This window comes from Atta colombica, unplaced genomic scaffold (genome assembly GCF_001594045.1).
Source record: "Atta colombica isolate Treedump-2 unplaced genomic scaffold, Acol1.0 scaffold383, whole genome shotgun sequence".
Classification (NCBI taxonomy): Eukaryota; Metazoa; Arthropoda; class Insecta; order Hymenoptera; family Formicidae; genus Atta; species Atta colombica.
In genome coordinates, this window is record NW_017259493.1 from 16,030 (window position 1) to 26,906 (window position 10,877).

Below are 10,877 nucleotides of genomic sequence, written 5' to 3' on the forward strand. Positions count from 1 at the left end.
TCACTTTATAATCTTAAGTTACAGAGTGAGACAATTAAAGTGAAAAAATATATACAGGGTGTTTGAAAACGCTAGACGTAATGTCTAGTGACAGCAATTACCGCTTGTAAATAACGTGTCTAGCAACGACAAATGCGAACTTCACCGCGCTGAGCGATTCTATCTTGTCGCGCTCTTGTATTTGGCAATAGGCTGAACAAATTTAATTATTTTCATAAGTTAATTTGTTAACCATCGTGGATATTGTAAAATGATAGAGAACTTTTCTTCTCAGTTTAATCCATTCTGCCCCTATGCGAAAGATTTATCATTACTTTTCAAACACATTATATATACACAGGAACAGTATACATACTCTTTTCTCTCTTAAAATTTTTAACAAAATCATTCATGGCCAGACTTTGTTATAGGATCTCTAATTTATTTATTTATTGTATTACTATGTTATTTGTATCTTTGTTAGAAAGCATTCACAATGTGTAAAAAATTTTAAAATTGTTTCATTTAAATGTTTTGTGTTACACAGGCGGATACCTATTTTGGGAAAACATAGAAAGCGTATTTTATGTGGCGCATGGTCGATGGATGGTCTTCTTGCCTTGGCAAGTGAGGACAAGGTTTTGACTATCAGTACGAGTGAAGGAGACACTCGTCGAGAGATAACTCTTCAAGGCGATCCGTCTCATATACAATTTAGCGAGATGAAAATGGATCATAGGATAGGCGGTGAAAACACGGTATATTTTATAACGCTCGCTATGAAAAACATCTATAAAATATTTATATACTGTTACTTTTATATATTCAAAAATATATTTAGGTATCCCTTATTGTTAGTAAAACGACATTGTTCTTGTACAATATTTTGGACCCAGAAAACCCTATCGAATTGGCATTTCAGAAACGTTATGGATTAATTGTAACTTACAAGTGGTAATTATTTGCTAGTATTAACAAATAATTTTAATAAGCTCTTTATTATATCAATTATAATGTACATGCATATTCACTTTATAGGTATGGCGACGGTTACATATTAGTAGGATTCGAGGCTGGTTTCTTTATAGCGATATCTACACATATAAAGGAAGTTGGTCAAGAATTGTTTCAAATCAAGAATCATAGAGATTCTCTGTCAGATATTGCGCTGAGTCAAGCAATTGGTAAAGTGGCTACTTGCGGCGACAATACGCTGAAAGTACATAGTTTGCAGAATCTGGAGGAAACCGAGACGTTGATCACGGTGATCAATGAGAATGGAATTAGCAATATCGAATGGTCGACGGATGGAACGATGCTGGCAGTTGTAACTTACGTTGGCAATATTTTAATTTATTTGATAGAGATTCCAAAATTAACCAGTGTCTGCGGCAATAGAATAGCATTACTAACGAGTCTAATGGAAGTAGCTATACATCTTTATACTTTAGACAAGGTATCTTTGTTAATGCATAATAATAGAGTAGACATTTTTTATCAGGACAAATTATATTTTCAGGACAAACCGAGTCCGCAAATAATCAATACTATAATAGAACCGGCAATATTAGCAGTGGGACCAATACATTTAGCAGTAGGATTAAATAATAGAGCACTCTTCTGGGATTTGTCTATAAGCCATTACGATCAAATACATTTCGAAAGGGACTATTTGGCTACGATAGATAGTATACACTTGAACGAGACATATGTATCAGCGCTATTCGATGGAAAACTGCAATTGCATTCGGTAATTAGAAATTTTTAATTAATAATATTGGGTTGTCCAGAAGTGCCGCAAAAAATTTAAATTTAATAAATGTATACTAAAATTTAAATCTTCTCTCTGCGTTTCAATTTTCCTTCAAAATCGGCACGAACTTTTCGGACAACTCGATAAAAATTTCAAAAACAAGACAGGTTTGTTAATTCTGCTTTATGCACAGATTAAATCCGATCAGGCTCTAATAAATAGCGGAAAGGATACAAAGATGTTTCCAGATTCAAATTCTTCCCACAGTAGAATAACGTGTCATGCACTTTGCTCTGATTTTCTGGTTTATGGTAATGATGTAAGTTAGAATCATGAGATAATTTTGAATAATGTTATAAGTTAGAAGACTATACGTCTATGTTGACTATACATTTTAAATTTTATGATTATAAGTTTTAAATTTTTAGATGGGTCACATTATATATTTTTGCTTGGAAACGTTTCATCAATGTACTGAATTTATACATAACAATGGAATAAAGGAGCTATATCTGGATGCGAATGGAGTACAATTGTGTTTCATTGACAATAAGTTGGATGTTTATGTATTTGATCCGATAAACGAAACGGCCATTGCTGTGCCTGATTGTCCTGATAACATTGATGATATTCTCTGGGATCAGAACATATTTGAACGTACTATATTTGCAGTGTATAACAAAAGCATTATTGTAACATATATTTTCGTAAAATACTTTATTGAAGGCAAGTAGACCTGATTGAGCGTTATGCATATTATTATGAAGTCTTACATACTTGATTATGAACAGGTACCAAAATAATAAAAATAAATACGACCAAGTTGCCATCGGATTCAGTGCCTTTACTAATGTATTCTGGCGAAGTAACGCTGAGTACAATGGGTAGTAAATTAATACAATTAACATTAGCATCTCACGAAGAAGTAGGGAATATCGTAGAATCAAAAAAAATTAATGAGATTTTTGAGAATCAAATTTTATGCAGACGGTAAGCTTTACATAATCCAATTTGAAAGTAGGGAAATGTGTATAAAATATTTAAAAGAAATTATTTTCGAATTATTTTTTAGATTTCAGCAAGCATGGAGTAGTTGCGAAAAATTGAACGACAAAGATACATGGCTAAAACTGGGACAAAGCGCTATTGCAAATTTAAATGTCGAATTTGGTAAGTGTAATGTTATATTATTGTTATATAATTATGATGTTGTATAATTAATGTTATACAATCATTAATTTTATATATTACAATATGTTATATTATTTAAATATATTAATTGAATTGATCGTATGTCATAGCTATTCGCGTATATCGGCAAATGGAAGATGCAGCAATGGTGTGGACATTACAAGCTATGGAAAATATAGATGAATTGGCTTTGTTATGCGGTCACGCGTGTATATTATTAGGAAATTATAATGAAGCCGAAAAGTACTTTCTGCAATCTTCCGAGCCTGTACAGGCTTTGTATCTGAGAAGAGATTTAATGCAGTGGGAACAAGCATTAAGTTTGGCGCAAAAATTAAAACCCGACGAAATCCCTTTTATCGCCAGAGAGTACGCCCAACAATTGGAGTTTACGTAAGATTTTTTTAATTAGTATCATTAAGTACTTCATTAAAAATAAAGTTAGATTATATGTGATGATAATATATAATGATTACAACTTATTATTAGCCAATTATTTATCTTTAACAAAATATTTCATAAAAATATGTATAACAAATTTATTATATTACAAATATATATTACAAATATATAAGAATTACTAAATATATCTCTTTGTGCAGAGGAAACTATCCAAAAGCTTTAACAAATTACGAACGAGGTCTAGTCGACTATAATACGTCCACTTTGGCTGCGCAAAATCCTCATCATCGAACTCAATGTTTAGCGGGAATAGCGAGAATGTCTATAAGATGTGGTGATAGCAGAAAAGGCGTTGGAATAGCTATGGATAACGAAAGCTCAAGGCTACTACGAAAAGAATGTGCGGAGATTTTAGAATCAATGAAGCAATTCAGCGAAGCTGCGCAGTTATACGAAAAGTCAGAATACTTCGACAAAGCTGCCTCTGCATATATAAAATTAAAAAATTGGCACAAAGTGGGACAGCTCCTACCGCAAATATCATCGGCAAAAATTAATATACAATACGCTAAAGCCAAAGAATCTGAGGGTAAATATGAAGAAGCTGCCAAAGCATATGAAACCGCCAAGGATTACGATAATATAATCAGAATTAATTTGGAACATTTAAATAATCCTGGTAAATATATCTCGTTTTGCTCATAACATATATTAGTAATATTCCAATGACATGCTTAATTATTTTATATATTATTTTATTTTACAGCTCGTAGTGTTGAAGTTGTTCAACAAACTAAAAGCATAGAAGGTGCAAAAATGATTGCAAAGTATTTCCAAAAGATGAATGATTATAATTCAGCTATCAAATTCCTAATTCTATCAAACTGTCACGATGAAGCCTTTCAATTGGCCAATCAGCACGGCAAAATGGAATTGTATGGAGAAATCTTGGTAAACACGATCGATGACACTAATGTCCGGAAAGAAGATTTTAGAAGCCTCGCAATGCATTTCGAGTCTCAGAAAAATAATCTTTTAGCTGGAAAATACTATTTCCACGCTAAAGAATATCAGAAGGTAAATTTGCAATATCAAGTTTTATTTATATATTGGGTTGTCCGGAAAATTCGTTTCCATTCCCAATACATTGATTTTATTTATACAGTATCAACGTTTTTGACGGATTTCTTTTTTTAGGCTTTGCGACATTTATTAAAAGCTGCTCAATTAGTTCCAGATGACGATAGAGCAATTACTTACGCCATAGATGCTATCGCATCTTCTAAAGATGATAAATTAGCTAATCAATTGATAGATTTTTTATTAGGTAGCGATGGAGTACCAAAGGTTATTATATTTATGTAGATGTTGCTTACAAACACAAGAAGTATCAAATGGTCATTATTGATCATTTCTATTTTTTTAGATAAATATTATATTTTTGTACAAAGATAGAATTCTGAATTTTTTTTTTTAACTTTTTAATAATTACATCTTTTATATTGATGAAATCTTCAGTTTTTCAGTATTTTCTTTATTTTTATAGTAATTTATTCGCTTAATTTTTTTAGCGAGTAAAAAATATTATTTCTAGTGTTATACAAATTCTAATATGTTTATATTTCCTATTTAGGATCCGAAATATTTATTTCGATTGTATATGGCTAGGAAACAATATAAAGAAGCGGCTAAAACGGCGATTATAATTGCAAATGAGGAGCAAATTAATGGTATGTATTTATGCCCATACCGAAAATGTAGCGCTGTAATTATGGATTTTTTATTGCAGGAAATTATAGAAACGCTCATGACGTTTTGTTCGGTATGTACCAAGAATTGAAGAGAAATAAAATTACGATACCTTTGGAAATGCAAACCAATTTAAGACTCCTTCATTCCTATATTCTGGTGAGATTGCACGTAAAGAGAAGCGATCATTTACGAGGCGCCCGAATGCTTATAAGGGTTGCCAATAATATATCAAAATTTCCTTCACGTTAGTATAACAAGAATCGCTGTCCGCGGTAATTAATGCGAATGAAAATATTCGGAAAATCAATTTATGATACAATAAATACATTATATATTTCAGATATTGTACCGATATTAACTTCAACCGTAATAGAATGTCATCGGGCGGGCTTAAAAAACGCGGCTTTCAATTTTGCCGCGATGCTGATGCGCCCTGAATATCGGGGACAAGTCGACGCGAAGTATAGCAAGAAGATCGAGGCAATCGTTAGAAAACCGCCGAGAACGAAGGATATCGAGAATGAGGATGAGCCTCTTACTCCGTGTCCATACTGTAAAAGTAGACTTCCCGAGACTGAAGTAACCTGTGATAAGTGTAAAAACACCATACCTTTTTGCATCGCAACGGTAAGGCTCTTTAATTGTCACTTATTAACGAAAATAAAAAAACACCAGTGAAGTTTCTATCGTCATTGGTTGCAGGGACGACACATCGTGGAAGATGATTTTACAGTATGCCCCCAGTGTGATTTCCCAGCCATCAGAAGTGAATTTCTAAGGTAAATATTCTAATCAAAAAAAAACTTTTTTCAGAATTTTTATGTGAGTTGAAACATTTTTTAGAGAAGTACTATATCTTTTCGAGAAAATCTTTTTTTAGAATTTATATATGTGAATTCTAAAATATTCTAGAATTTCTTCATTTTATAATTTCTGAAAAAAATACTCTTTAAATTTTTTCAAAAATCCCTTCAAATTTTATCAAAAATTATAAAAATTGGAGAAATTTTAAAAATCTCGGAACATTTTAGAAATTACGTTTATGAAGAATTTTAAACACTTTTAAAAAGTATTTAGAAAAAAAATATTTTAAAAAGTTATAAAATTATTCTGAAAAATTCTGAAATTTATTATAAAAATGTTGAAAAAAAATTTCACCAAGATATCACAAAAGAATGTAAATACTATTTAAGATTATCTATTACAATATAATTTGTTATATCTAGAATTGTGGAATCCGAGGAGACTTGTCCAATGTGCTCAGAGAGAGTTAATTCCGAAGCCGTATCGTCTGTCACTGATATCCGTCCATACCTCGATTACCAAGAAGAGAAAGTGATTATAAAGGCTTAAACATGTAAGATTATAAAAGTTCAAACATGTATAAACTTTTTATATATTTAAGAATACATAAATGTACGAGAGGCAGCTATAGCTCACAAACTAGGAGTACAATAGAAAGACAGAGTTTATATAGACATTTGCATATGTTGCGTGAATCAGAGCTGCCTTGTTATTATCGCGTTATCTCGGGCAAACGCAACGTAATTAGAAGAGTTTAAGTTTATAGATAGCGATGCCTTTATCTATAAACAATAACGGTAGTAAATAAACTATTTCTATCGACTTAGCGATTGACAAAGCGTCAGTATTCTCGATACAACAGTGCCGTCCACTATAAGTACAATTTATCTGAATATAAGTAGATTATATATATTACATGTATAAAACAACTTATTGTCATTTGCTACGCAACTGCGTTTTAATGTAGATGATTGCCATAAATAAAATGACTGATTCTAATATATGATATATTGAACAAATCTGTATAAACAAAATATTAGATTTGTTCTTCACAGTTTTTTATTTGAAACAAGATAGATACAAATGGATGCTGCAAGAAAAAAATGAAAGACGAAAGGAACTTGTAAAGAACAATCCAGTTTTATTTGTTTATATTTTTATAACCGAAAATTATATTTATAGTTGAATTAAATTTGATGTACACTCTCTGCTACTTAAAATAAAATAGGTATTTGTTTGAAATTTGGCAAAAGGAAAAGTCCTGCAGTGCAGCGATAAAAAAAACTTCATTTTGAGAAAAATTAAAGGAAGAGATTGTTTAAATGTGTAATTTCTACTAATGTGTGTGCGTGCGTGCGTGCGTGCGTGCGTGCGTGCGTGCGTGCGTGCGTGCGTGCGTGCGTGCGTGCGTGCGTGCGTGCGTGCGTGCGTGCGTGCGTGCGTGCGTGTGTGTAGATTAACTTTAATCTCAATTTAGCTTTTTATTTTTTTTCTAGTTCTAAGAATTAGAAGAATAAAATTGATAAGAGATAAGACTGAAAATAAGTCTACAGGCTTAAGACATTTGTAATGTCTATTTAACATTTTTTTAAACTATAAAAATCATTCAAAATGCTGTTTTTAAACGTGCGCACGCTGAACTTTAGATGATTTTATAACAAATGTATATTTAACACGTCCATTTAATATTTTTATATACCATTAGAAACATTTTAGCTAAATGTTTGTTAAACGTAAATAGTCTGCTTAGATAGATTCGGTAGATATTAATTGCTTTCCATTTATACACAAGTGAAACTGAGTCTGAAATGAACTGAAAATTTCATACTTAATGACGTTATTATTTGCTTAGTTTGATAAAAAGTTATCATACATGACAACACAGGTTCGAACCTGACTTTTAAAGTAAGTTTACGAGACTCACTAAAGCATACGGTTTCGATCTTGTGCAGATTATAGGCAAAAACTCAATTAAATCTCACTTGTCAGAATATAAAAGGAATTCAACTGAGTTATGATAATTCTCACAAGTGAGAATTATCTAAGAATCGATGTAAATGGAAAGCAATTATTGACAAGAATGAATAACATCTTGAATAAAATTGCATCAATCCAAGCAGAACACAAATTGTAATATCAAACTGATGCCAAAACGTTTACCAAAAGTTCAATCATTTATAATTTATTTAATGTCATTTTGAATGTTTTCGTGATTTATTTTGCTAGAGAACGATTGTGATTACTGCCCACAAAGCGTGAATATTTTACAAATATTTCTAAAATACTTTATTACAAGATTAGAAATATTTCAAAAATTTTTCATGAAAAATGTTTAAAATACAAATATATCTAGGAAATTAAAGTTTTGAAATATTCTTGTTCTTATAATATTTGTATAATATTTCTAAAATATTTTTGTAAAATATTTTAGTGCAATATTTTAAAATATTTTACAAATGTTTACAAAATATTTCTGTAATATTTCTTCTCATTGAAATATTCCAAAAAATAATTTACATAAAATATTTTATGCTGTGTATGGAAATACGATCTGCAATAAGAATTTTAAGATGGATAAAGTTGCCAGTTCGCGAGTTGTTTTGCGTTACGTAAAGTAAAAAAAAAGAGAGTAAAAGTAAATCGAGGATGTTATTATAATCATAATAGTATTCGTTCGGTCCCGTGACCGTCATAATTGCAGTGGGACTAACCTAATCGCGACAGCGCAGATGCATGGGGGATATATCTAGAGCACGTGACTTTGCGTAGCATGACTTTAAAGAATCGACGCGCATAATTATTTCGTTTTTCTTCTCGTAAATTACTGGATGTAAATATCTGACAATATATGACCGAAAACCATGAAACAAAGTCTACGTGTGATAACAAGACGAGAAAATTTTTGATTGTACTTGATTCTCGTAAACATATAATTTTATTGATATGAAATTTTATATAGAACAATAGAAAAACGATAATTTCTCAATCGAGATTCGTAATCTTTTTTTTTCCTGTCGCGACATAACTGTTTCTCGCTCGACAAGGAGAGAGGAAGTGAGAAACGGTACACTCGGCATTCTAGGCTTCGTGGAAAGGCAAATGGGTACAACTATACAGAAGTATAGATTATATATACTTCGATGTTGATATGATTATACAATTATACGATAACCAACCCAGTCAATATCAACTAAAGATAACATCAATGTTATAATTCCCCTGGCGAAAATAAAAATCGAAATATAAATTAAATATCAAATATAACTAAGGAAACAGAATAAAAAGAAGCATAAACGAAATTTGAACGTTCTTTTATCTTTCATTGTCTCAATTTTCGCCTCTTAGGCTCATTTTCACAACTTACGGTTAACTCTTAATTGAGGTTTAACTTTCTCATCTCTTTCCAATTATAGAATTGAAAAGAGATAATGAGTTGAACTTTGGTTAAGAGTTAACCGTGAATTATGGAATTGGGCCTTAAAAATTTAATTTACTTTTTTGTTACATTTGACGCACCGATTTTTATTTTCGCCAGAGTACAACATTCAACAATATAACTATTATGTAACATCATATTTGTATTATTACATATATTTATACCAATATAGATTATTATTTCTACTAATATAGATTTAATCAATATAGATTTAACTTTAATCTCAGCTTTATTTTTCATTTTTTAAATAATATATTCACGGTTCCACCAATGTAAATTAATTTTAATTCAATTTAGTCTTTATATTTTTCTAGGTGCAAGCATTTAAAAAAAATGAAGAATAAATTGAATCGAGATTGAAGTTAATCTATATTAATGAAAACGGGATTATTATATCGTTGAATGCAAAATTATAACATAGATGTTTCAATTTATCTGGACTGGAAACATTTTGAAGTTCCTTTAAACTTTAAATGGAAAAAAATTTTAGTGAAATGTCGAAATGAATGCCCGAAAAGCTGAATTATGGAGCTGCGAAGATTCATGTTATGACGTCCTACGTGTACATTGATGTCAGTTACGTCAACGATGAGAATGCAAAGTTTCAGTTTTTTGTTACATTTTTGTTACATTATACCATATTACTAGTATCATGACACACATATATTAATGTGCTTAACATTAATAATTGTTAATAACAAATTCTCTAAGCAGGAATCGCAAAACTTACGGTCGTGAGCTACATGGTTTATTAAAATTGAAAAAAAAGTTAAAAAACAAGAATAGATGAAGATAGAAAGAGATGAAGAGAAGGAATTAGAACTGATTAACGAATTAGTGAAATATAATTAATGAATCAAAGAATTAATCGGCAAACTAATTTATATTTCATAAATTAATTTATAAGTTTCATTTATGGTCTAATTATAAAACTAATTTTTATACAAATCGACAAGTCATACGGACTGCGACATACAAAAGTAGATTCATTGGCATTGCCTTTGAAATGTTTAAAAATATTTATACTTGAAACGAGATAAATTTTATATTCTAACGTTAAAAAAGAAAATTTCAAGTATAAGAACCCAACTAGAACAAGTACAAAAAATAACGTTAAAAATGAATCATAAATCGTAAAATGATTGAAAAGTGACTTTTAGTATTTTGGAGTACATTGTCATGTTTTTTTGCTGTCATGATGACTTGTGTTCTGCTTAAGAAGAGCAATGTGAACAAATCTTTTCAGCCTTTCTTGTCATTCCTCGCGATCGTCCTTGGAACTTGGAACCGTATCAGAGCTCGGCTACAAAGAATTTTGTCAAAATTCTACTATAGAAAGATATAATTTCTTCTTATAAACAGGATTAATCTCCATTTAAATCGAACATCTTGAATATTTTGCTTATTTTTGATGATACAAAAAAATGTTTCAAGCGAAATTGGAACGGTTTCGAGGGGAACGTATTTTATTCATGTTGAACGTATTTTATTCATTGTTTTTTTTTTCTAGGTGGAGGCGTCGAAAAGATATGAAGGTCACCTTCACTTTTTTAAGTGGAA

General features: G+C 30.7%; 1 protein-coding gene across 1 annotated transcript in view; it reads left to right on the forward strand.

Annotated features, from left to right (window-relative positions):
- The window catches only part of LOC108691071 (WD repeat-containing protein 19), an 8,059-nt gene extending 1,179 nt beyond the window's left edge, over positions 1-6,880 (forward strand). Inside the window, exons 3-19 of the mRNA XM_018198704.1 lie at positions 527-737; positions 821-933; positions 1,018-1,435; positions 1,499-1,729; positions 1,926-2,051; positions 2,161-2,458; positions 2,524-2,722; positions 2,805-2,902; positions 3,034-3,316; positions 3,526-4,004; positions 4,092-4,402; positions 4,523-4,672; positions 4,959-5,055; positions 5,115-5,321; positions 5,418-5,704; positions 5,780-5,856; positions 6,304-6,880. Of these exons, the coding sequence (XP_018054193.1) occupies positions 527-737; positions 821-933; positions 1,018-1,435; positions 1,499-1,729; positions 1,926-2,051; positions 2,161-2,458; positions 2,524-2,722; positions 2,805-2,902; positions 3,034-3,316; positions 3,526-4,004; positions 4,092-4,402; positions 4,523-4,672; positions 4,959-5,055; positions 5,115-5,321; positions 5,418-5,704; positions 5,780-5,856; positions 6,304-6,430 (3,712 nt within the window). The 3' untranslated portion in view covers positions 6,431-6,880. The remainder of the gene's footprint in view (positions 1-526; positions 738-820; positions 934-1,017; positions 1,436-1,498; positions 1,730-1,925; positions 2,052-2,160; positions 2,459-2,523; positions 2,723-2,804; positions 2,903-3,033; positions 3,317-3,525; positions 4,005-4,091; positions 4,403-4,522; positions 4,673-4,958; positions 5,056-5,114; positions 5,322-5,417; positions 5,705-5,779; positions 5,857-6,303) is intronic.
- The last annotated feature ends 3,997 nt before the right edge of the window (positions 6,881-10,877 follow it).